This window comes from Homalodisca vitripennis, chromosome 2 (genome assembly GCF_021130785.1).
Source record: "Homalodisca vitripennis isolate AUS2020 chromosome 2, UT_GWSS_2.1, whole genome shotgun sequence".
NCBI classification, from domain to species: Eukaryota; Metazoa; Arthropoda; class Insecta; order Hemiptera; family Cicadellidae; genus Homalodisca; species Homalodisca vitripennis.
This window is the reverse complement of record NC_060208.1, coordinates 45,722,129-45,749,491: the sequence shown is the minus strand read 5'-3', so window position 1 is coordinate 45,749,491 and position 27,363 is coordinate 45,722,129. Positions and strand designations below refer to the sequence as shown.

Below are 27,363 nucleotides of genomic sequence, written 5' to 3'. Positions count from 1 at the left end.
AAATCTCATTAAAATAGCTATATTTGTACTGTAAACAAGCATAAAATAATATTAATAAGATGCTAATGATATAAAGTATTTAATTCAATTGCAAGGGCTTGGGATAAAACATGTTGTATAATATGTATTCTACTAATTTGTTTAAAAAAGAAACAGAATAATGGAATCAATGTATATGTTTAAGGAAAATGGGTGCAGATTTTTATAAAATGTTATGTAAAAACTGTAAATTTAAATTTTTTTCAGTGATTGGTGAAAATAGAATAAGCTACGAAAACACAGATATCAATTTTGTCATGATTTTACAATAACAATTCACAGTATATTATGACTTGCTTTTACTACCAAACCTATGTAGCACACCGTAAGTGATAAATAATAACCTTGATATTATGTATGGTGAAATGGCTGAAAACTACACAAGCTGACAGAAGAGTGTAGCATCGGAATTTTGATTTGCAGAGCATGGAATATGAAAAATATATAAAACAAGCACCAAGGAATAGTTGAAATGCATTACTTATAGTTATTAGATTTAATGCCTAAAGTAACCTGTTTTATACGGATTATTACCAAAACACAAACCGTCTATCAGACTGACTATTGTCCCTCTGATTAAACCCTTATTAATATGTTTTGTTTTCTCTTTGTACAAGTTTTTTTTTAGTGCTATAATAGTGCATAGTGCCCAGCTAAAATAGTGCAGTTAAATGAACCACACAGACAAACACATAATAATTTAAAGACTGATTTAGTTACTTTTTGTTCTCCGTGGATGACAGCAATTCCCAGACGAAGACGCTCTGCGTAAGATGTGGCTTTCTTGGCTGATCCGGGATTACGAGCTACTATTACTGCATTACGGTAATCTGGTATCTGCAATAATATAACAATTATAGTAGAACTACAATTATTCCAGTGAGTGAGTTATAGTACTTGGCTACAGCTACAAATAAACAATAAAACAGGTAATAGAAAAATTCCTAAATTATACAATCTGATAAATTTGTAAAGCATTACAATAGTTCATGAAACCTTGGTATAAAGTGGTTTTGTTCAATGCTGCTTGAAATTTTTACTTTTTCAAAATAATGGAACTTTTTAATCCTTAAAACTAAAAAGGTGAAGTAGCAGCAGAAAAATGTAACAAAACCTCCAAATAAACATAATAATGTTTTCTATAAATGAAATAGACAAACCTTAGATTGTATCTGCATAAGTCTGAAACCAGTGTGGACTAAAAGTCATGAGTAAAATTTGAGAAAAGTTAAGAGTTAAAAACTGGTTCTCTTAAAATTAAATTAGAAGTGACATATAAATTCAAATTTAATAGCATTTCACTAAAATAATTTCAGTAAATTTATACTGAAGTTCACTGAAATCATTAGTATGGTATCTTATGTAATATCCTTACTACTATTATTACTTTAAATAAATGGTTAAACTTAATTTGTATTCTGATTATAGTTAGAAATAACAAATAACTCAGTATGATATAAATGTGAAATTTTAATGATGATAAATTAATTGACATACAAAGTTTGAATTTTGAAACAAGATGGAGGATACAATAATAGTAAAATTTTTAAATACAATTCTTAATTTTTAGGGCAGGGTGGTCGTGCTGGCTTAATGAAATAGAAATATTGGGGTTTTTTTTTTTTTATAAAAGATATTGTAATTTTGAAAATTAATTGTTGTTTAAATTTTAAATTATATTAAAATTGAATTATTAGCCAAATCGAATGTTCCTGGGTTTTATGTTCTTCCAATGAATCACTAGTAAACTTAAAAGGAATTTCTCACCCAATGTCTGTCTTCTGCTTCTTTGTGTACTTCAGTGATAATAAGAATTTAATAAAGTAACCTTTCAAATACTGCTGAATAAATGTAACCAATTTCTTTATAATAATAATCTTGCTTCACTTCTTTCAGATCCCTCTCTCCTCTTCACCTTTCAAATATCTGCTCTCTTCACTCTTCAACAATCATCCCTGCACACTGTATCACTGACTTTAGTTCACTTTATAATTTTTGAATTTTATATGTAATTAAGGTGAATTTTGATTAATTTTGATTTCGTATTTATTATTGTTTGTAGTTAAATTTGAGACAATTTTATAAATAATTATTCCTTAATTATTATTACTAATAAATTTCTAAATTAAATTAGGCCCTAAGTATTGAAATGAATGTGAGAGATGGGCGTATGAAATGAGTCATTACAATATCCCCTCAGAAAATCATGTGAAATAAATGAACATGGTTTCGATACAATGACGAATGAATAGCAAATGATACATATAGATGTGTGATACTTAAAGAGAAGGATGAACCACATTAAATGAGTGAATTAATTGATGATCATACATACTATTTAATAAATTTAATTAACAAACAAACAATAGGGAAAAAGGAGAACAAAATTAACATTAGGGTTAGGTAGTATTTAAGCTAAGCCAACGAACAAAGTTACAAGTTTCTTAGTATACAATAAAACAAACAATAGAGAAACATTAGATCAATGGCAAATATTAAACTCAATGTCAAAGGACATAGTTTTTTTTTGGAAATACACATTTAATGAATTGTGTACCGAATAGCGGTATACTTTCCACTAACAAATTATTATCCCCTCCTGATAGGAAAATGTTTATATAGTATTGATTAAAAGTGTCTATGTCACTGGGTGTATAGTTGCACTGTTTATTTGGGGAAATAGTATTAATTTCACACAGGTCCCCAACGCGTTCAACTTCAGTATATTCTGTAGCGTTGTTGACCGAGTTTTTATATGACTTCAAAGAGGATATATGATAAGGTCCATATACATGCTCTTGGGATAAATCAGAAATTTGGTTAGGTCGATTTCCCGAGGATTTCTTGAATTATGAATGGTCCTTCGTACACTTCAAATAATTTTGATGTTTCACCAGCTATAGCTTTAGAAAGGTGATGGGACTTTACCAATACTTGGTCATTAATTTGGAGAGAAACTGGTTTTCTCTTTTCATTTATCTTATCAGATCTCTTCTTTCTACTTTCTTCAAGTTTACGCCTTGCAATCAGTAGTTTTGTGTTCGATTGGTACTTCTTCAGCTAGAGGGTTTGATACATATTTTTCCCAAAATCTGATATTTCTTGTTCCAAACTGTAGTTCGTTTGGTGTGAATCCAGTTGATTCATGGTAAATTTCATTAAGACATTCATTTATAAACAGGTACATATTTCACCCATCTCTTATGATTCTGTGAACAATATGTTTCTGAGACAGCGCTTTATTTCTCTAATTGGCCGTTCTGCCAAATTAAAACTGGGGTGATACACTGGACTGTATATTAAACTGTATGCTGTGGGATTCAAATTTCCTGATCCATTCGTTACTTTTAAATTCAGGGTTCCGTTATCTGATTGAATTCGTTTAGGAAAACCGTAATTAGGAAAGTGATGGTGAAATAATTTATGTAATATACTTCTGGTTGTTGCTCTTTGCAGTGGATAAAGTTTAACGAATTTGGTAAATATGTCAATAACAATTAACATGTATTTTTGTATTTCCTACACTAGTCGGTAAGGGGACCTATGATGTCAACTGCTAACTGGTCATTCTTCTCTCTGCATTTAACTCCTTTGGCTTGACTGTTGAGTGGATGGTTGTTGATTTTGCAGCGCTGACATTTATCACATGATGATAACAGTTGCCTGATTGTTCGATGCATATTCTTGAAAATAAAAATTTTCACGCAGTAACAGGAAACAATTTTTTTGCACCGCAGTGTAGATAATAGAGATGGCATTCTAGTTATTAGTGGTTTAATTACTGATTCTGGGATGACTATAAGCCATTTGCCCTTAAATTTTTGTAGTAAAGTGTTGTCATATAAACGATAATTAGTATATAATTGTTGAAATTCATTTGTTTCCATAGGTGACTGTAAGATTTCTATAAGTGGTTGTAGTTTAGGGTCTTGATGTTGAAGCTGAGGTAAGTTTCGGAGTTGATCTTGTAGATGTTGGTCGGGAATTCCTCTCGATGTAATGAATAGATAACTCAGTGAGGTTGTTTGCATCGCTTGACATGTGCTGTGGGGATATAACGACTGAGAGTGTCAGCAAGTAATGTTGTCCCGTCCCTTTGCAATGGATTATTTTAAAGTCGTACTCTTGTATAGCCAATATCCATCTTGCTAATCTATTGTTTAGCAAACGGCAGGTTTTCAAAAAAGTTAAGGCATGGTTATCTGTAATTACTGTTAACTTTAAACGCCCATAACAATGTATCGACACTTCTGTAGGCAGTGGATTATAGCAATAATTCCTTTTAGGTTGTGGTGAAACGCTGTTTCTGCTGGTTGTAATGTGCGTGATATGAACATAATTGCAGCTTTTTCGTTATTGTCTTTTATTTGATATAGATGTCCGCCAATTGCAAATTCGGACGCATCGGTCTGTAAGTAGAATTCTTTGGATGGATCGGGGTGTGTTTAGAGTGTTAGTTTTTATGAACAGCTGTTTAATTTTGTTGAATGTTGTATCATCATCTCTAGTCCAATGAAATTTAACCTTCTTTGACGTTAGCCGTAATAGTGGCTGGACTGTTTCAGAGATTTATGAATAAATTTATTGTAATAATTTATACATCCGAGGAATGCTTTTAATTGTGTACGACTTCTGGGAGTTGGGAAGTTTAGAATTGGATCAATCTTACTGTTATCCAAACAAAGACCTTCATTTGTTAGAGTAAAACCTAGGAATGGTACAAAATCTTTACAGAATTGAGATTTTTTCAAAGTTTATTGTCATGTTGGCTTCAGCTAGCTTTTTGAATATGTATTTCTAGGTGTTGTAGATGTGTATTGAAATCGGGGGAAATGATACATATGTCATCAACGTAAATTGCTGTGAAAGCTTCTATCTCATCATCAAACACGTTATCAAGAGCTCTTACTAGTGCAGCTTGGGAAGTAGAAATTCCAAATGGTGTGGACTTTGTACTGGTAGGTCTTGCCTCTAAATTGGAATGCGGTGTATTGACGCGAAGTTTTAGTAAGTGGGATTTGCCAATATGAAGCCGTTAAGTCTACACTGCTTATGAATTTCGCGTTTCTACATTTACTTCAGAATTTTCGCTAAACACTGCGGTTACATTCGAAATCTGGTTTACTTATTGCGTTTTACTTTGCGGGCATCTAAAACACAATCGAATTTCTCCAGACTTTTTAATTACTGGGATGATAGCATTTACGTAGGTACTTTTGCTTCTCTCGATTATGTTAAGGTTCTCCATGCGTTGAATCTCAACTTGTACAAGCGTCTTGGTATGCTTGAGGTACTGGATAGGTTAATGATTTAAAATTTTTAGGATTTTCTATATTTAATTCGTGTTCATATTTAGTGCAACATCCGGGTTTGTCTGAGAAAACGTCCCTATATCGGTATAGTAGATTGATCAAACATTGTTTTTGTTCTTCATTTATGTAGTTATTAGGGATTAGAGTTTTCATTATGTCTTCCACCGACATATTATCTTTGGATGATTATACTGTGTTGTGTATCAATGTAATCATTATTCTCATTATTAATCTTGTTATCTTCCCATTGTTTCATTAGTGCCATACTCATTAAATGTTGACATTGAGTCATTAAAATCTTCCATAAGCATAACGCCTTGTTGAGTGGTGATTTCACATAAGTGCCCTTCATTTATTGCCATTACAAACTTTCATTATAACATTTGTATTGTTTATTTTCATATTTATTGTATTATTATTAAAGTTTAGCTCTGCTTTCCATAATACTAGCATATCCATTCCTAAAATTCACTGGTTTGACAAGATGCGGTACTATAAGGAATTGTATGTGAGTAGTCTCGTCAGCTACTGTGACAGGTACATATATTACTCTGTTGATTCGTTTTGAAATGTTTCCAATAGCAGTTTTAATGGTAGTATTGGCTAGGGGCAGTTCTTCAAATGGCTTTAATGATTGTTGGTTGTCCATAAACCAAGACTCTGACAAACAAGTAATAGATGATCCGGAATCAATTAAGGCATTAGTTTCTACATTATTAATTTTGATGTTAATTTCTGGACATCTTATTTGTATAGGATTAGTTATTAGTGGATGTTCTATTTTTTCCTCAAAAAGGAAATCTTTATCACATATTATGTTGTTAACTTGAAATTCACTACTAGGGTTATAGTTTGAAGAATAATTCTGATTTAAATATCCGAGGTCGTTATTTTCTAGCGCTGTAGTTTCGTATTTTATTTCTGGTGCGATGTTTCCTCGGTTCCGTTCTACAGCGCGCAGCCGTTTCCCGCCGCTGGAAACGTCTTCGCTGCGGTCGTTGCCGGGTACTAGAAGGTAGATTTCGAGCATTTTCTCCCTGGCCGCACGATAGTGCATACTTGTGCCTGTTCTGTGGTGGGGTAATGTCTATCGTTTCCTGGGTAGTAGTGAGTATTCTGTCGATTTTGGTAGTGGTCTTTGTATGGTTGTGTCTTACTCTTGAATTCATTATCATTACGACTGTTGTATGGGTGGTAATAGTTTTTGTTATGTTGGTTTCGATCATTATAATGTTGATTTTTGTCCGTGATATTGATTCCTTGGCTGATATGCTCTTTGTTCAATGTTATTATGTGTGGTGTGACTGGGGATTGGTGAGGGTTTCTGGTGTATTGGCTTTAAAACCAGATGAATTGTGATTTTTGGGATGAAATTTATTTTGTTCCGTTTTGGGCCGTCTCGGATGTCTTCTCGTTGTAGTAATCGTTCAAACTCTTTAATGGTGTTGATGTTTTGAACGCTCCGGCTGTCCTGAATAATTTGTTCAAACCGTTCCGATAAAATGGTGACGATTTCTTCTTCGGTTATCGGTGGGGTAATCGATTGTAGTGTGATAACACGCTCTGTGAAGTATTCAGCACGAGTCAATGTTCCATTATTCTTGTAATGTTCTGATTCTATTTTTGCACGTATGCCGCGTTGCACATCACGACTCCAATATTTCGTAGTAAATTCTTGTGCAAAATCCTCCCAGCTTTTAATATCGTGTTTTATTAATTGGAACCATCGTGACGCGTGACCTTCGAGACTACTTTTCTAATATGTCAATGAGATGTTCAGTGTTAGATGTGTGTGTGAGTTGCACACGACCTATTTTTTTTTCGTAATACCTTCTAATTTTTTGTAAAAATTCCATTGGACTGGTAGAACGTCCGTTGAATTTTGGCACTTGTCTGTCTACAGAATCTCCTCCGGTACAAATGACTTGCAATGGTTCACATGGTTTCGTCTCAAATTTGAGATTTAGATTTTATATTTTTCTAATTCACATTCATATTTATTAATACACTCGGCTAGATTGTTTATTCTATCATGATTGTTTTGGATTTGTGGTTGAATTTCATTTATAATGGTTTTGATTTGTATTTTATTTGTTTCCGCGTTTTCATGTCGTACTTGGTCTATAGCATTTTTTATTTCAAAAAGCAATTTTATTTTCTAGAGTTTGATTTTTGTTTTGTACCGATTCTAATATCTTGAACTGTTGGTTATTCATCTGTTGGTTTACAAATGCCTTATGTTCTTCAAAACTATGATTTTAATTCTCCTCTAATGCTGTCAGTGGATTATTTAATTTTCAGGTCTATTTTTTTCACGGAATTGATCTTGATTGTCCCTTATAGCGTTCAATTCATTTCAGAATTCAGTTTGATTATCCCGCAGTTCATTAATTTGTGTCTCGAGTGTCTCCCTACAAGATTTGATTTCATGGCTAAGTTCGATTTTAGTTTTAGAAATACAATCACTTATTTTCGTTTATTTTTGCGTTTAGGTTTTCGTTTAACTCAGATTTAGTGCTAATCAAATTTTCATTAAGTTGTTTTAAACCGTTCATGATAGCATGAAGAGCTGTCGATTGGGATTCGTCAGCGGTTTGTTTATTTGACCTGTCACTGCCAATGGCATCAAACTGATTGAGTATAATGAGAATGTTCAACTACGTTTAGTGTGGGAGGCGCAGTAGCTCCATCTTCACGTCTCTGCAGGGAATCAGGGAAATTTGCCGCGTAGGTGTTTGGTAGCACTGTTTTCATTCATCCGTGATTCGTTGTTGACCGCTGTGAGAATGTTGACTTGGTTAGCGCGAGGAATTATGGGAGTTTGTTCTGCTTCTTCTCTCTGTTCGCTTTCGTCTTCGATACCGGGATTAATGGCGTCTTTGTTTACGTTTAGCACTTGGTTATTTTCCATATTATCTGTTGGGAATGGGTACCGTTTAGGGTATCTTAAATTAAAATCACGGGACATTAATTGCGATAAAAGATAGAATAATATTACAGGACTAATGTATTGTTAATTAATGTTTTATTATAGTGAGTTATTAAAATAACCTATAGCCTATTGACAGACAATATGAATAAATGACAACTAACTACGTACAGTACTTATGTCTAGGCTATTGTTACGATCTAGAAAATTGTCTCAAATCAAAGATTATAAATATTTCATTAAGCCACGACTACGTTGGACGCCAATTTTGTAATATCCTACTACTATTATTACTTTAAATAAATGGTTAAACTTAATTTGTATTCTGATTATAGTTAGAAATAACAAATAACTCAGTATGATATAATGTGAAATTTAATGATGATAAATTAATTGAGACATACAAGTTTTGAATTTTGAAACAAGATGGAGGATACAATAATGGTAAATTTTTAAATACAATTCTTAATTTTTAGGGCAGGGTGGTCGTGCTGGCTTAATGAAATAGAAATATTGGGTTTTTTTTTTTATAAAAGATATTGTAATTTTGAAAATTAATTGTTGTTAAATTTTAATTATATTAAAATTGAATTATTAGCCAAATCGAATGTTCCTGGGTTTTATGTTCTTCCAATGAATCACTAGTAAACTTAAAAGGAATTTTCTCACCAATGTCTGTCTTCTGCTTCTTTGTACTTCAGTGATAATAAGAATTTAATAAAGTAACCTTTCAAATACTGCTGAATAAATGTAACCAGTTTCTTTATAATAATAATCTTGCTTCACTTCTTTCAGATCCCTCTCTCCTCTTCACCTTTCAAATATCTGCTCTCTTCACTCTTCAACAATCATCCCTGCACACTGTATCACTGACTTAAGTTCACTTTATAACTTTTGAAATTTTATATGTAATAAGGTGAATTTTGATTTCGTATTTATTATTGTTTGTAGTTAAATTTTGAGACAATTTATAAATAATTATTCCTTTAATTATTATTACTAAATAAATTTCTAAATTAAATTAGCCTAAGTATTGAAATGAATGTGTGATGGGCGTATGAAATGAGTCATTACACTTAACATAAATCTAACCCTGTTCATGGTAACATCAGTGCCATCTCCAGCAGCCAGGCAACATAGTTAATGACATATTTGGTCCAAATAAAGTGTTTTTCATTTCTTGTTACCTAAAAGTAATTTAAAAGAACACTCCATTATCTTTTCTTAACTCCTCAAAAAGTATCACAACAATTTTATTTTCTTAAGTTGATTAGGTGAATCCACTATGTGCTGTCTTCTCTTTAACTCAGTGAGGTAGCCCTGGTTGTGATGTATCAGTTATGTCATCCACATATACCTTTGTATTATTCAATTTAGCTTGCCAAATTTTTTTATTAAAATATGCTCTTTCTAAGCATTTAGAGACAACAACTACACAACTAACCACATAAATACTTATGTTTGTTGGGTGTGAATAGTCCGATTATTTTTCTTTTTGCTGTTGGCCTCACTTATGGTTTGTTTTATTGTTTGACTTTATTACAACTGATGCTATAAGGTATTGACTATTGATTACACTTCACAATTCTGAGCAACTTATTTATGATGTTGTTGTGAAATGGAGGTTATGATGACCATTGCCTAATAAATTAATTCATGGATAAATTCGAGTCTGAGTTACACAGAGCCTAGTCTGTGAACTCTATCATGCAACCCTTCAAATCTAATCTTGTAGAAAGATTTTTAATTCTCTTCGAATTTAATTCTTATTTTCTCAATATAGTAGACAATCTCGATTTAGGCAATACTCCGCCTATTGGGTTCTCTTCGCTGATATTGAAAGACTATTTTCCGGTAACCAATCAACTGAGTTCAATATTTATCTATCCACGTCTTACCACAGAATGTTGAAAGTGTAATAAAATCTCTAAAAAATAATACAGCTCCAGGAATGGATGGAATTAGTTCTTTTTTATTAAAACAGGTTTATTGTAATATATTACAAATTCTAACTTATTTAATTAATTTAAGTTTTCAGACTGGGGTTTTTTCCTGAGCGTCTGAAAACTGCAGTAGTCATACCCATATACAAAACAGGCTCGAATAAAAAATGCATGTAACTTCAGGCCTATATCTTTGCTTTCATGCTTTTCTAAAGTATACGAAAAGATTATGAAGCAAAGATTGGTTAAGTTTTTAGAAAACAAACAATTTCTTTAGCATGAATCAATTTGGTTTCAGGGAAGGGATGAATACTGAAAGTGCTGTGTCAAATTTTATAACTGATATCTATAATGGAATCAATGAAAACAAATGTGTCAGTGGGTTGTTTTTAGATATAAGAAAGGCTTTCGACACTTGATCATGGTATTCTGGTAGACAAATTGTATAAAAGTGGAATAAGGGGTGTTAGTCTTAAATGGTTTAGGAGTTATTTACTAGAAAGAAAACAGTGTGTTAAAATAAATTCGTACATCAGTGAAATGGGTATAATAAAGCAAGGGGTTCCTCAGGGCTCTGTTCTGGGAGCAACCCTTTTCATAATTTATATAAATGATCTATGTAATGCCAGATTTCAAGGAAAAGTTACATCATTTGCCGATGACACTGCCCTTTGCTATGTTGGTAGAAGTTGGGATCTAGTTCAATCGTCAATGCAAAACGATCTTAAGGCAATTCAATGGTGGTTTACCAATAATAATATGCTATTAAGTGCAGAGAAAACCAAGTACGTAAATTTTAATGTAAAGAAGAACATTATTTTTTATATTAATCTGGAATATAAGTGTGCTAACTGTCTTATTTACCAGGGAGTTTGTGGGACGGGTAAATGTGCTGTTGTGGAAAGAGCGGAATACATTAAGTATTTAGGGATTCATCATGACGAAAGAATAAACTGGAAAATTCATATCAATAAATTAAAAAACAATTTAAACAATATTTTGAGATACTTTTATTTTTTACGAGAAATGTGTAATGAAACATTTGTTACGAATGTTATATTTTGCTTTGGTCCAAAGTAGATTAGAATATGGAATAGTTTTTTTTGGGGAGGGACATATTTTTCAAACATTAAGCCATTATACATTCTGCAAAAACATTTCATAAGATTAATATCCTTTAAAAATAGAACTGAGTTTTCACGTCCTCTTTTTGAACATTTAAAAATACTTCCATTACAGTACTTGTTTGTCTTACAATGTAATGAAACTTTTCTATAAAAGAATGGTAGCATGCCTCGAGATAATAATACATACAAGCATAGACTTAGGGAATAGGAATGCATTTTTTGTCCCAAAACCTTGTACAACCTTTTTTACGAAAATCCTATATTTTCGTTGCCCCTAGGATTTATAATAAATTACCGGAGAGTATTAAAACTTCTAAAAATGTAAATATATTCGTTAAAAAGACTTAAAAATTGGCTATTTAGTATAAAAGAGATTTAAAACACTGCTAGAGATTCCTGGATGAGTAAATTAAAGTTGTAGTAGCAAAAATTGCAGCAGGGTATTGTTATTTATTTTTTCGATTTCTTATATTTCACAATATTCGTAGTAGCTGTATTAATATTATTTTATTGTTATATGTATATATGTATGTATGTGTGTATGTATGTTTATATGGATATGTGTGTGAATGTATATTTTACAAGGAGTTATTTTATTTTACATTATATGGCACAATTTAACCATATTAAATAGATGCGTGTTTTGTTTTGATTGTTTATGAGTGAGAAGTTGAATTTTATGTTTTTGTAATTCTGAAGCTGGATAAACCATTTGTAAAAATACATTGATGGAACCTCCAAACAGGCTTAGCCTTGGAGGCCCTATTATTTCCTCATATATATTAATATCATATTTTTATTTTGTTTTAAAACTATAAATTAAACTGGCGTTTAATTGAATTTAAGTTTATTTTTAAGTAGGACTTATGTAGCCTAAAAACCTGGCAACAAGACATTTGAGTTTTAGTTTTAGTTTTGAATTTTTCTATGTAAAAATGAATAACTTGGTAAATGTTTATTTTATTTTGAGGAAATAAATATATTCTATTCTATTCTAAATGAAACAATGATGGTGAGTACAGCAAACAACACACAATACCAAAGTTTAACAGTGGCTATTTGTCTTGAGCACGACAAATCATCTACAGCAAAAAGATAAGTGTAACAACACACACTATTATGAGCATATTAAAACTCTTTCATGGCCAGATAGTATAAAGTAACCTCTACAGTGACGGTGATTACATTCAAAGGGGACATATTCTAGGAGACTCACACATTCTTGGATATACTGTAGCAGGAAGGGGGAAGCTCTGAGATTATCAACCGGACAGTCGAAAAAGCCCTGAATCTCTTTCTGATGCAGATCCATTGTAATGATATGGGTCAGACCAGAGTTGCACATCATCTTCGCCAGCAGCTTTGAGACGATACAGCCTCGTTTCCGCATCTTGCCTGTATCACCACAAATATAGTCAGTATTCCCGGAAAAGATATTCTCCAAATTACAAATGATGGTTGTTGAGTGCACAATATCTTAACATTTCAACTTGTATGGAGAAGTATGGATATAAACAGAGAAGGATGAATGCTCGTACCCACAACACTAACTCCTATAAATTGAAGTAGGAGTGTTTTAACCCATCAAAACTATGATGCCACAGTTTACAATGTTAAAAAATAAAATATTGTTAATAAGTGGCTAAGAAGTATTTTTATCTAAAAATATAATAAAGAACAATGTATCTGAAAAGTTTAAAATACAAAAAAGTTCAATCTTTTTGAATAGGTTAAAACTGACAATTTAAAACTTTGGCTACCACTCAGTCATAATAATAGTTTAGTAAATTTACATAATTATAGAAATACTTAATTTAATATAGACTTTTCGAAGACTATATTGAATAGTATTGTTCTTCAGGGTTATGCTAAGCCTAAAATAACAACTTAAAAGACTATTGTGGTCTTATTCTTACTAAATAACAATTATTAAAGCATAAATGACAGGATTTACAGGATTATAACAGTGTTCATCTTAAGACAAAAAACAATTAAGATGATTCTGTGGGCTATATATGTAAGAATTGAAACCATTTTCTTTCGCAATGTTAGTATTTTTTTTTTTTTTTTTAGTATTTCAAACACAAAAAACTTATATTTTGTTGAAACTTAGATTTCTTGTTATTTTTGTTTTCGATTTGTGTTGTTTAATGTTTCGGAAGGTATTTACTTTAAAATAATAACCATAATAAAAGAGAATTAACCAAGTCTAGTGTTTTAGAGGACAATTACCAGCAGTTAGTTATAGTGTTAAAAGAGGATAATGAGACCTACCTATCTTCAGTCAACAAAGCATGAACCGAAACTTACCAGACCCATTAGTAATTTTTGTCTGGATAGGTGAGTTGTAGCTTTATTTTGATTGTTACTTACCCAATTATTATCAATATGGCTTCTCTATCACTAGATGTCAGCTTTTTGATAATTTCCTACAGTTGATTATTATTATTTCTACGATTTATTTTATTATCTGCAATAGCAGGGAGTTTTGCAAATAATTTGGTTTTGATATTCATATTTAGTTTTGAAAAATCTGTGCCTAAAATATTTCAAGTTTTTCATTGTGTAAGCAATGTTTTGACGAGATGAGAACTGGAAGACTGATGTTATTTATGACACTAGCTGCATAAACCTAAGACTAAGATTGCTTAAAAATTTGTTTTTTTTTTTTCAACTAGTGACAAGACTAACAACAAAACGACTTTCCCTGCAAGTAAAATGTTAAAAGTTGGTTGCAATTTATTACTTACACTGTTTGCTGTAAGGAAGGTAGGGGATGACCCCAACTATGTTCTTAGCAGAAGATGTCTTGCAAGCATATGCCATGATTAGCATCTCCATTATGTTGTTGTTCACGTCCCTGGAGAATCAAACAAGAATATTAATAAAATAAACATCAAGTCTGGTATTGTTTGTATTAAAGAAAATAAAGGATAACCCTAAGATATCTTGCAAGTTATAGTATGACCAAAATCTCTAATACATTGTTCATGTCCCTGAAGAATCAAACAAGAATATAATATTGTGAAATCATAAGGGTTGGTACTGTTTGTTGCAAAGAATGTAGGGGATGACCCTGTGTTTTTTCATATAAGATGTCTTGTTTTACGCATACACCATGGTTAAAATCTCCCAACAAATTTTAATCATATTTAAATAACACTAAGTAATTTGTTTAATAACAAAACAATTTTAAAGAGTTGATTTTGAAATAAAATCAATTATGTCAAACTTTTATTACTTAATTTTTAGTTAATTGTAATATTTAATAGACTCTGAAATTACTTACTTACATAAAGGAAAAAATAATTATTATAAAATTATGTATACTCTCTAATTGTATGTTTAATGATTGGAATTTTATTATAACATTTACATTAAAAAATAAAACAAAATTTAATGAAAATTTTGACAAAACAACATGTAATGTTCCTGTAAACAAGCTGAATATCGTCAGTTATCCGTAGGAACGCAGTCCCTGTACTGTGATAACGACGGAAGCCAGATTGATACGTATTGAGAATATTGTGGGACAGTAAGAATTCATTTATTTGACAGTGCACTATCCTCTCTAGTCCTTTAGAGAGGACAGGGAGAATACTTATCGGTCTGTCGTCATGTGGGAGTGCATGGGTGAGATCTTGTTTAAAGGTCGGACATGGGCTAACTTCCATTTGTCGGAGAAAATACCAGAACTCAACGACAGATTAAATATATCTGTAAGTGCAGGAAGAGTAGCAAAGACAATCTTTTTCACCAGAATAATTTAAATATTATCAGCTACTGTAGCATTTTATCATATTCGGTGAATAACTTTAAAAGCGTCTACCTGTAATATTGGCTTAAACTAAAATTGTGTGATATGTTCTGCACGAGATTGTTCTGTGAGGTGGGATAGGTGTGCTTCACTTCTGTTTTGGTGATGGGCTCAGAAAATAATCATTCAATTCATTTAAAGGGGTGTTGATGGGGGGAGGGACGATTAATGCTGCTTACCAAAACCCATTTTACTTATATTGTACCACATATTGTTTGAAGACTGGCGTTTCCTGTCGGCAAATAATGTGTTTATGTATCTAAGTCTGGAGTTGTGAAGACTCTGCTTTACTCTGTTATAAAGTCGGCAATATTGGTCCATGGCGTTTAAAGTCTCTGTAGCTAATGAATCTTTCTACAGGCTCTGGTTTCTTGTACGATAAAACACAAAATATTAATTCATGCCTTGAATTTACTGGAACTGGAAGCTGCCCTTTGTGTACGATTTTTTTTCATCACTTACAATAATAAGGTCTATTAAGGTGTGGGATTTAGCAGTGTGGTGTGTTGGATTCAGTGGGAGTACTGCCATATTGCTACATTACATTTCGCTGATGTATGGGATTAGTTTAGTGGGTTCTACTAGCCTTGCATTGTGCTGCTACCTCTCAGGAATAGTTTAAACTATTTGAAACAATATTGCAGCATAGTTTCTTTAAAAGAAACACAATTCTCCAATAATTTTTATTTCATACACAAGGCCTTTCTACATACAAGATGCCTTCATCAGGTGTGAATATAACAATTTGAAACAGTATACACATTTTTACAATTTAAAAACAATTATCAGATGAATAAAGCTAATAAAAGATTTGTATAGTTAAAAGTATAATTATTAATATATGTATAAAAGATCAGTCAAAAATCTGGGTCAACAAGGATTTAATTGTATTTTAAATGAAGGTGAATCTTGAACCGGACTAAAATTTCAGTAGATTTCAGCTGTCACTGTGTTGCAGCAAAGTCAGTTGAAGATTATGCACTTCGTACTTTCTTCGAGTACCATCCCAGCCAGGAGACGGAACTCTACTAATGAAACTTTCCTGACTTACAACTAATCTATATCTTCATTCTGGATCAAGTTCTTCTTTCAACTATGAGTCCACTTCACTTGTTCTCAGATTTCCTCTATTCATTCTATAAATGCACTTAACTTCCATAATAAAAGAGGGCTTATTATAACTAAAAGCAAACAAAAAAACAAATTTTACCAATATCGCCAAATAATAACAAACACAGCACACTGCTACAACAATAAAGGAAACTGAATACGTCAGTACTGGGACATATAACAGCTGACAATGGCCATTTAAATGTGTTATTGTTTTGTTACAAAATTAATAATGATCCTAATTAACACATTCACTGCGGGTGACGAAAATGGCGCACCGGGCGGTGGACGAGCGAGCTCGGCATACAGCAGCTGCTTTCATATTGCCTCAGTGTGAGCTGAGCAGTTGCCCTGGAAGGCTGTAACACTCATAGCGAGGTGTGCCTGTTTCGGTGAGTCAGTTGGTGCGATTCGTCGCCGGTTTACCATTTTCATTTGTTGTGTAAACTTTGCGATATTGTGTGAGTGGATTATAGTGTCTGTTGACTGTGTAAGTGTATGTACTCATAATGGAGGAAGACGATAATGTTATTGACGATAATTTTTCATCTGATGAAGACAATGAGTCGCAATGAAATGCACTTTCTCCAGGTTGTTGTAGTAAATTCTTTTTACCTGTACAACATGTACAACTCAGATAGACTGTCCCTGTATGACTTACGAGTTCGTGTTCTTGAAGACCTGCTCCCTCCAAAGGAAGCCCCACTGCTCATCACACTAACCCGCAACAGCATGCATCGTCTCTCCAAACTTACGAAGCGCATAGGAAACGGCAAGTCAGTTACCCGGAGGTGCCGTGTTTGCTACCAAGAAGGCAAGTGTAAGGAAACAGTATACTATTGTGCAGTGTGCCCTGACGAACCAGGTCTGTGTGAACTCAATTGCTTTGATAAGTATCACGAAGACAAATAAGTATTTTTTAGTCTTTGGTGGTGGGTGGGGATGTATATAGTTTTTTCCTAATTTTTACTTGGGGAGGGGGAGTGTTAACTGTTTTTGATATTGTATATTTTTCAAACTAATATGTAATATATATATATGTGTAATTGATGTACTATCTACGTGTCATTCATGTAGTATATACGTGTAATTCGCGAGTGTTTGTGCCGAAACCTAGTGCGCTGCGAGCACATACAACACGGTGACCGGCACCCGGTGCGGATGACGAGCAGACTCGGCACAGACATGACGTCAGCCGTTCCGACCAACGAAGCTTCCGGGATACCTTGGACAACCCTTTCGGCTATCCTGACTACGTTTTAGGTAAATAAAAAACAAACAAAAATCCCCGCATTTTCTGTCGCCAGTAATTTTGTCATCCGCAGTGAATGTGTTAAGGGCTATTTTGGCTGGAATCATTTTTAAGTCAATATTAATAAATTAAATGTTATAAGTAATAATTTTGAGAGTGATAACATCTTTTCAGTGAAAACCATTCACAATGCTGTGCAACTTTAGGACGGCCAGTCTTATATGCGTAAATAATGACCAACATTAAATTGACCGCCTCGTATTTTAGCATATTATTCTGTCAACCCAAAATCATACGGCTGGTCCTCAAAGGGTTACATTTTAAATCCAAAAGTAGCCCATATTTTAATATTGTAAAACTTTTATATAAAATCTTCAGTTTTTAAGTTATGATAGTAATACAGTCAAGTTTCCCATGGCTACAATTTTGGAACGGAATAATTTATAAACCTTTTTAAAAACAGGTCTACATTAAATTTAAAATGTTGTAATGTTTGAATTTTTATTAATTTCAAAGATAATTTTTGTCTAAATAACAGAAGCAGACAGACTAAGATATGACTACACTTTATTTGACTTCTTACTTATTTTGATCTGAAAAACCATACTATGAAGTTTTATAGACAACCTGTTTCTGTGTTAAATTTAAAACACTATGCTTAGTATTAATTCATTGAAAATTTATTAATTGAGTGATTACTTCCTTACATCATAATATATAAGTTAATGTCAACAAGGGTAGCTGAGGTGAACAAATTAAATTCTTTCCTTACTTAGTTCCAGTTTGAATAATGTAGATGTCTTTGCCTCGAACAGAGTCTCCAATTTCCACCATTGTCTCCCGGTTGGTTTTATGGTAAACAGAACAACCGCCACTCTTCACACCCAGTCGGCTGAAACCAATAAGTAGTGTTAGCTGTTGCAACTTGCAGAATTTTAAATAACCTATTGCATCCCACAGGAATAACGTGTGTCTTAGCCACATTCCCAGCCTATGGGCACATATACATTACCCCACAAATTAAGCGTTCGAAAGCCATCACTGACGTTCCCTAGAGAGCCACGCATCATTACTGCCATACGGAAATCATGCCAAATCATACATCTGATCACAAGAAAGTACCAATCACAAATTCCCTTAGCCACATTGCTGGCAGTAAAAAATACATCCTCTAGATAGTAGCATATCTACAGTAAAAGTTCAGTTCAGATCTTGTGAGCACTTAAACCAATTTTCAGGTTGGACGATATAAGAAGTGGTGGAGCATGTGGGCAATGAATTTCTTATAGCTTGGTAACGTCAACAATGGCTTTCCGATACTTAATTTTCATTTTTCTTACTCTTTAAGGACTTTCTGATTGTTGTACTAACACATGAAATTAATGGCCGTAGATCGTCGCTGTTCTTGTCATTACTCTGTCGCAGCATCTTTAGATAAAAAAAAAAAAACAATTAATTAAGTAAATTCTGGAGTTTTTGGCTCAAATGAATAATGGTATTCTTTAAAACAATGACATTAAGAGAATAACGATCAAATCAGGCTGCAGAAGCACTATCTGCCCCGTGCTGATGGCGACAAAATATATATTTTAGTACCATACCACTAAACGATCAAATTCTAGAAGGTCTTATCACAAATGGCTCCAGTAATTACTGCTAGCTTGATAATACAACTTGAAAAAGTAAACAAATATTGTAAATTCATTTAAATATAATCAAAAGTTAAAATCTTTTATTGTCATTCAACTATATACATAGAATTGACAAAGATCAATCCAATATTATTTATCTATAAAAATAGTTGACATAAGAATTAGATTATAAAGCACCTGCTTACAGTGTAAAGGACATTAAATATAAGATATGATAATTATGTATATGATATGTCATTATAGTATCACTATTTAACAGACTGGACAGTTGGGTATAATACTCTCGGACACTGTAACATTCCCTAAAAATGCTCTAAGCCTCCTCCAAAACAAAAACCACACCCGACTCTGACCTAAGCTATGGAGGAGAGGCATTACATAATTCAATTGCAGAGTAATAAGTATGTCTTTCAAAAAATGAATTGTTGTGCCTTGATATAACTAAAGATTGTATCTGTTAGTATTAGTAGGTTGAAATATGTTCTTATCTTTCATGTAAATTGTTAAGGTGTTAAGAATGTAGATACTAAAAAATATCAAAATATTATGATTCTAAAAAACCCCTTTACAGGAATCAGATGTTTCATTCCCAAAAGTAGCATAATTGATTTTTTTTGCAGGCGAAAGTTTGTTTTGTTTTTGTGGTTTCAACACCCCAAATTGCAACTGCATAGAACAAATATGGATATATACAGCCAAAATATGCTGTGAGTTGGACATTCCTGTCAGCAACAAACTGTGCAAGCCTCCTAATAACAAAGATAACACTGTTTAACTTATCAGATACCTTACAGATATCTCTTGAGAAATCAAGGTGAGAATCAATTATAAGTCCAAGGAAATTAGTGTAATGGCTTTAATCAATTTCGTCCTTGCCTGCAATAATCTGCAAGCATTTCCATCAGAATTCCTCAACCGAAAGTTAATGAACACAGTTTTATTTGTGTTCACTTATAAATTATTGTCAGCTAACCATTGCAATAGGAATGCAGCCTGTTGGAACACATAAATTTCAAGATCACTACAAGAGTGATTGGTAACACTTAACAGTCGTCAGCAAACAAGCATAAATCAGCACAAGTCACACTTCTAAAATCATTATTAAAAATACAGCAAGAAGAGAATCTGTCCAAGGAACGATCCTTGGGGAACTCAAAGCTTACAACAATTTCCTCTGATTCCTGGCGATAAATACAGCTCCTGTCATCTACAAGAAATTTGAACTGTTTGTGTTCTACCTATAAGAAAGCGGAAATCCAATGAAAGGCTTTGCACTTAATTCTGAAATGGTCAAGCTTTTTTAAGAGCAGCCTATGGCTGACCATATCGAAGGCCTTACTTAAATCTAAAAATATACCAAAAACATGTTTGTGATCATCCAGAGCCTTTGAAACATTCAAAATGAAATGAAACATAGCATCCTCGGTTGAAGTGCCTAGACAGAAACCAAACAAAATATCTGACAAAAAGAACACCATTTAACATTAAAAATGGACAAAGGTCATTAAGAAATAGATTTCAAACATTTCTGAAAGTTTTGACATTATAGAAATAAGACGAGTAATAGTAATTATTTTTATCGAGAGTACTGCCCTTTTTGTGCAAAGGTTTTCCAATGGCCGATTTAAGAGATTTGGGAAACTCACCCTGCACAAAAGATGCATTTACCAGATGTGATAAGTTTAGTGAGATACTACAAACTCATCAACATCCTATAGTAATTTGGAGGAAATACCATCACGGCCAGCAGTGCTACTAATCTTAAGGCAACTTATAGTTTTCAACTTCACTGGTTGGAAACAAAAACCGAGATGAGTTGACACTTCCTAAATCCAAAGTGTTATTCTTATTTGCACAATTTACCAGATCAGATTTAAATGCTACATTTGCAAAGAAATTATTGAATAATTCAGCTACCTGTTTGGGCCTAGAGACTGTAAAACTGTCATCTTCTTTCAACATCCAGTTTTTCATCTGCTGTGGGCTTTTTTTACGAATTATTTCTTTAATTACAACCCAAACAGCTTTTTAAACTGTTATTTGAGTGACTCTATATGAAGTGCATGGCAATAGGCCGCCCCATAAAAGAAAAAGAAAAAGAGAAGAAGAAGAACCACAGAATGCTCAGATACACTACAGGTGCAGATAAAAGAAGCATAATACAAAAATATAACTATAAAATTATATTCCCATTTCCAATAGGATATTACAAAACATTATTTGTGATGTACTCATAAATATCCAATTCTTTTCCTGATCTGTATCAATGACATAGGATCATAACTTCTGTACGGAAGACTTTTGCAGTATGTTGATAACACTCTCTCTGTTTCACTACCAAATTAAAATTGATTCTGGACCAGCACAGTTTTGTTGAGATCAACAACTGTGTCTAACATTTCAACAGCCTCAATTTCAAGACATATTCTTCAACATTTTTTGCAATCAGTAGACAGGGTAAACAAGTCACCTGTTATGTTGGCTGACACCATGTTGGAAAAAGGCTACTGTTCGAAATTCCTGGGAATATTACTCGATCGAGGGTTAACTTAAGAAATTATCACATCGACCATGTTTGCTCAAAACTGGCCTCAGGCATTTATGTTTTGATGTACAAAGCCAAATAACTGCCCTTACGGGTTCTGATGACAGTGTATTATGGCTTGATTTACCCCCATCTCAATTATGAGCTGGTGTTGTTGGGAGCTTGTGTAAACAATCAATTCATGAGTATTCAAGCTGAAAAAAAAACACGTAATCCGCATAAGGCTTTAAGAGGTTGCAACTATTAATGCTGCCCATTCTTTACATCTTGGAAATAACTTTTAAAACTAAATAAGCACTGAAGGATGGCTGAAGCATACATAAGTAGATATAACTACCGGCTAGGCAGATATAACTAGGTAGATATAACTAGAGGCAGATATAACTACCGAACTGGAAGACACAGAATGGTAGTTTATGAACACTTGCCCTTACAGGTAGGTGTTCATTTCATCAACAAGTTGTCAGATTCAATAAAAAATGCTCCCAATGCCCAAGGTGTAAAAACTCCCTTCAAACGCTTTTTAGTGTCGCACACATTTTATATAGTTGAAGAGTTTTTGGCATGTGATTGGGATACCACCAATTCACAAGACTAACTGACTCTGTCGCTAGAAGTGGTGATAAATGAATAAAATGATGGGTACTTTGGGATTATACCGACCACACCAGTATGAAGAACACAAAAATATAAATTTATAGAAACAAACATGATAGAACGAAAAAACAACTCTTTAATTACAAAATTACATCAATCAACAAGCATTTCCAGGTATTGTGATCGGTATTGTTGTCGCTGTTATCTTATCTTTCTCGAGAATCCCGATTACGGCAGGCCGCGCGGCATCACATGATTATTTAAGTTTTTTGCACGGTACATAATTGCCTTTCCATTACAATTCAATTTATATTTCTGATCAGCCCCTCTAGAATTTGATATTTTGCTGATAGGTACTATCTCGAGGGATGTTTTTCTCTCGTTGACATCAGCGCGGGGCAGCACCCTGCCGAAGCCCACGCTGATGGCCGGAGGCACTCGCATTTTGGGTGGCGGAGTGTGATCAAGAATAAAAACAAGTTTTGTGTGTTTTTTCAATAAAGAGTTTAGTTTTTGTTTGGTAATGTTTGTTTTTGTTGAATTTTTGTGTTTAGAGAAATGTAGGAGACTGCAATCACGTTATCTACTAGACCGCTCGACTTTGACCTCTTGTCTGAGGATGGGGAGGGGTTTGCGATAAGACAATTCCTGTTTTATATTGACAAAACATTGTTCTACGCTAATCTAGTAATCAGTAGAAGCAAAATGTCAAATAACGATTCATGTCTGGGTGTGGTTGGTATAATCCCAAAGTACCAAATGATGTACATAAATTATGCAAATTGTATGTTTGAATGAGATTTCTAGTGGTGAGGATGACAAAATGTTAGGCAGTAACAATTTTACCTTTGCTATGAATAGTAAAATGTTCCGGCAATAAAAATCCGATTTGATTTTATTTCCAACCTCTAAAACCACATCAAGTACTAATTCAATAATTTCTCAAAACTGCTGCCCGGTAGAGTTAGTAATTAAGGTCATGTAAAATAAAACATTTTTAAGCCTCAAATCTTAAAGGCTTAACAACATTTTTAATTAGCCTAACTAGACTGGCTGCAAAATAATAAACAGTCATCATAAAAATTGGTACTTTGGGATTATACCGACCACACCCAGACATGAATCGTTATTATTCGACATTTTGCTTCTACTGATTACTAGATTAGCGTAGAACAATATTTCGTCAATATAAAACAGGAATTGTCTTATCGCAAACACCTCCCCATCCTCAGACAGAGGTCAAAGTCGAGCAGGATAGTAAGTAGATAACGTGATTGCAGAGTCTCGCCGCCCGTTCAGCTGGTGCGTCGCTTTGTTGTACTTCCGTGTTTCCTCTACATTTCTCCAAACACAAAAATTCAAACAAAAACAAACATTACCAAATAAAACTAAACTCTTTATTGAAAAAACACTCAAAACTTGTTTATATTCTTGATTACATTCCGCCACCCAAAATGCGAGTGCCTCCGGCCATCAGCACGGGCTTCGGCAGCACCTTTGGTGCTGCTTCGCGCTGATGTCAAGAAAAGAAAAACATCCCTCGAGATAGTACCTATCAGTAAAATATCAAATTCTAGAGGGGCTGATCAGAAATATAAATTGAATCGTAATGGAAAGGCAATTATGTACCGTGCAAAAAACTTAAATAATCATGTGATGCCGCGCGGCCTGCCGTAATCGGGATTCTCGAGAAAGATAAGATAACAGCGACAACAATACCGATCACAATACCTGGAAATGCTTGTTGATTGATGTAATTTTGTAATTAAAGAGTTGTTTTTTTCGTTCTATCATGTTTGTTTCTATAAATTTATATTTTTGTGTTCTTCATACTGGTGTGGTCGGTATAATCCCAAAGTACCTAAAGATCTAACCAAATTATCATTTAGAAATACCTAAATTATCGAATAAAAAAAGTTATTTACAATAAATTACTGCCAGATCTTTTAAAATAAGAATTGAACTTATTAGCTACATCAGCTGAAACAATTTAAAAGCAGTTTTATTCATTTCTTAAAATAGTATGTTCCATTTTCAGAAAGAACTTTTAAGCGTAACTTATAACTGCACAATAACTGACAATGTGTTTTTAATTATTTTTCCCATTTTGTGATGGTAAGATTTTTCTGTGTTGTGCATTTCAAAATAGAAACGTTCTTTGTGTTTTGTAGTCGCCTTTAGCCAATTTTTGTTCAAGTTGTGTTGTGTTTATGTGATAGTAACCTTATAGACCAATGGATTTACCTTCTAAAAGTGAAGAAAATTATTGACCTACAGACAATACATGTAATGGGTGCAAAGTTTTTGATTATATTTATGACATTCTAATACTGTGTACTTAAAGTTTTACAATTCATTTGTTTGTGTATAAAACATGGCAGGCATTGTCCTCTAGCTAAAAATACACTGTTTTTATAAGGATTTAATATGGTTGGGCGAGCTTCTATTATTTAGTGAACATTAATGATCAGCTTTTTGAAATTTTATATTTTACTGATCGGTACTACCCGAGGTATGTTTTTGTTTTGAAGGTGCTGTTTTAGTCTGCACTGATGGCCGCTAACATTACTGCTAGCAGATTCAACTATTTGTGCCTTTTACGAGATTAAAAATATTTCTAAAATTTAATTGGCATCTGTTGTTTTTTTAATTTAATTTTTAAGTATTTTCCTTTTAAAGCAACAAATACCGTGAAATGGCTAAAGTAAACAATTGCCCATTTAATAAATACACATTAGATAGTTTTAATCATTAAACTATTACTTTTTAAACATAAAAGTTAGCTGAACGATACTATAATTTTAAATAGGTCAATCTATAATATAATTTTTTTTAAACTGTGACACGTTCGACATCAACAACAGTGCACCAATTATCAAAAGTGTGCTCGCTGCTCCTCAGCATACCTTTGAATAGAACAGTGGTCTTGTTGAATGACTGTTACATGAGCATACACTTTTCCTTTACTATAGTATTATTGTTTATAAAGTTGAGTTGTTTTTGCATTTATTATTTATTTATAGCAATTGTTATTTACTTGTATATTTTTGAACTCTTCATTGCCCATATTATTATTTCTCATATTTTAGTTTGTCCTAAAACTGTAGCAATTAATGCATGTTTCTTATTTAGGTATTTTTTTTTTTTTTGTTGGAATGAAGTGAAGAAATACAAGAATTCAGTTCATCATTTTAGTCTATTATTGCCAAGTAGTTCAGATAATCAGAAATATTGATGATTCGACTGTTGTGGTGACAGCTAATGATACTGTAGCCACTAAACTTTTACTCTTAACAGTATTCTACATTACTTGTGTAAAAAACCAATACACTTGGTTATGTAAAAGCAAATTAACCAATATTTTATAGGGTTTATTTCTTGAAATGATCATGTTTGTCTACACTCAAAAGCACAGCATATACATGTTGAGTAGGCCTTTCTAGCCCCTGTGATGAAAATAAACTTTCTTACTTTTAAAACTCAAGTTACCATTTTGAATCTTTAAAATTGACAATACTAAGATTTTGTTAAGGGCAAAGCTATAAGAGTTAGGCTAAAATTAACTATGCAGCTACTTTTAACTCAATGTTTGGTTCTACCTCATCCACCTTATATTTTGACAAAGTTAATAGGTTCATATCAACAAGAACAGACATGGTGAATTCAAGAAATTAACCCATTTATTGGCATGTGCCTCTTATGTAATGAGTGTCTTGATTAGTAATTAGTGACCTACAAGTTATTCATATCTTGGGATATTTCTAAACTATAATGAATATAACTAGAAAATTGTTTCTAAAATAGAAACACAATTCACTAAGAATACAACAGGAATATTCAGTATAATACTTGGCAATCAGATTTGCTAGCTCAGGATGAGAATTTCCATGAAGTAGCATTATGTCCGTCGATGTTGGCCCGTCCATCGTGTAATTACGTTTTGCAAAATGACAAAAAAGTTATCAATTATCAAAATGTACGCAGAACTTTTTACAATTCTCACAATAAAATTGTCTAATCAATCAAACCAACTAAACATAACACAGCCGTTTATTCATTTGTTGAAGTTCTTCTTCTTCTTCCCTACTCTACGGAAAGGTTACGTTATCAATTCCTGACCTTTAGTTAATAATTCCTTTCCTCCTTTGAATATAAGGTTATAGTTTTTCTGAGACAATATACGTCATGCTCTGAATATATTAATGGTCTGGTATTTTTGCCGAACCGTAAAAGTCACAGCCTGAGTCTCACTAAGTATTAATCAAGCCTTTAAGACAAAGCCCCAACATAGGTGGCCTAATGAGAAAAGTAGTAAAATTCATTGTAATGGAATTAATAATAAATTATAAAATACATTCAGTGTCTGCGTATTCCATATTTATATACGGTATTCAATCAAAATACCTAGATAAATTTGTTATAATGTCGGTTTTTTAATAAATAAGAGCAATGTCACCAACTCTTGTTTAGTATAACTCAAAATTAATTACTAATGCTCATCTTGTACATTCTGTTTGTGGTTTAAAACATCTGAATTGGCGTTCGCCGTTGTTAAGTAAATATACAAAATAAAATCACCCCTATGAAAATTCAGTCTTTATCATAAATATTATAGTTGGGTTATTATTTTCTTTAAGTTATTTTTGTATACATAAAGTTTCTTTTAGTTGGAGTTAAGATTAGGTAATTTGTTTTCAAAATAGTGAGCTTTGCAGTACTACTATCGGCTGTGTTTTTTGCAACTATTGCATTTGTTTAAAGGTGTTGAATAACATTCCTCACCAAATTAGAGCAATTTTTTTTCATTACAGTAATAGAAATGTGAAAGATAACTGACTCCAAAATCGATTTTATATGCACTCCGCAAATGAATTTTGATGTAGGTATTTGATCTACTGTGTTTTTATTATTTGTAGCAAAGTGCTGGATTTCAATTATCTCCTATGTGTGGATTAGATAAAATATCAACCATCAATGTACTGCTTCATTTGAAATTCCAATTTTATTTTATTTACCTACGGTACCTAATAGTAATTGTAT

The 27,363-nt window shown here is 32.8% G+C and overlaps 1 protein-coding gene across 1 annotated transcript in view; it reads right to left on the bottom strand.

The window, feature by feature from the left end:
- LOC124356176 (phosphoribosyl pyrophosphate synthase-associated protein 2) overlaps positions 1-26,432 on the bottom strand; it is a 46,580-nt gene extending 20,148 nt beyond the window's left edge. The window contains exons 1-5 of the mRNA XM_046807351.1: positions 26,173-26,432; positions 18,302-18,421; positions 14,101-14,210; positions 12,567-12,745; positions 760-876 (exon numbers count right to left, since the gene is read on the bottom strand). Of these exons, the coding sequence (XP_046663307.1) occupies positions 760-876; positions 12,567-12,745; positions 14,101-14,210; positions 18,302-18,421; positions 26,173-26,249 (603 nt within the window). The 5' untranslated portion in view covers positions 26,250-26,432. The remainder of the gene's footprint in view (positions 1-759; positions 877-12,566; positions 12,746-14,100; positions 14,211-18,301; positions 18,422-26,172) is intronic.
- Positions 26,433-27,363: the final 931 nt, after the last annotated feature.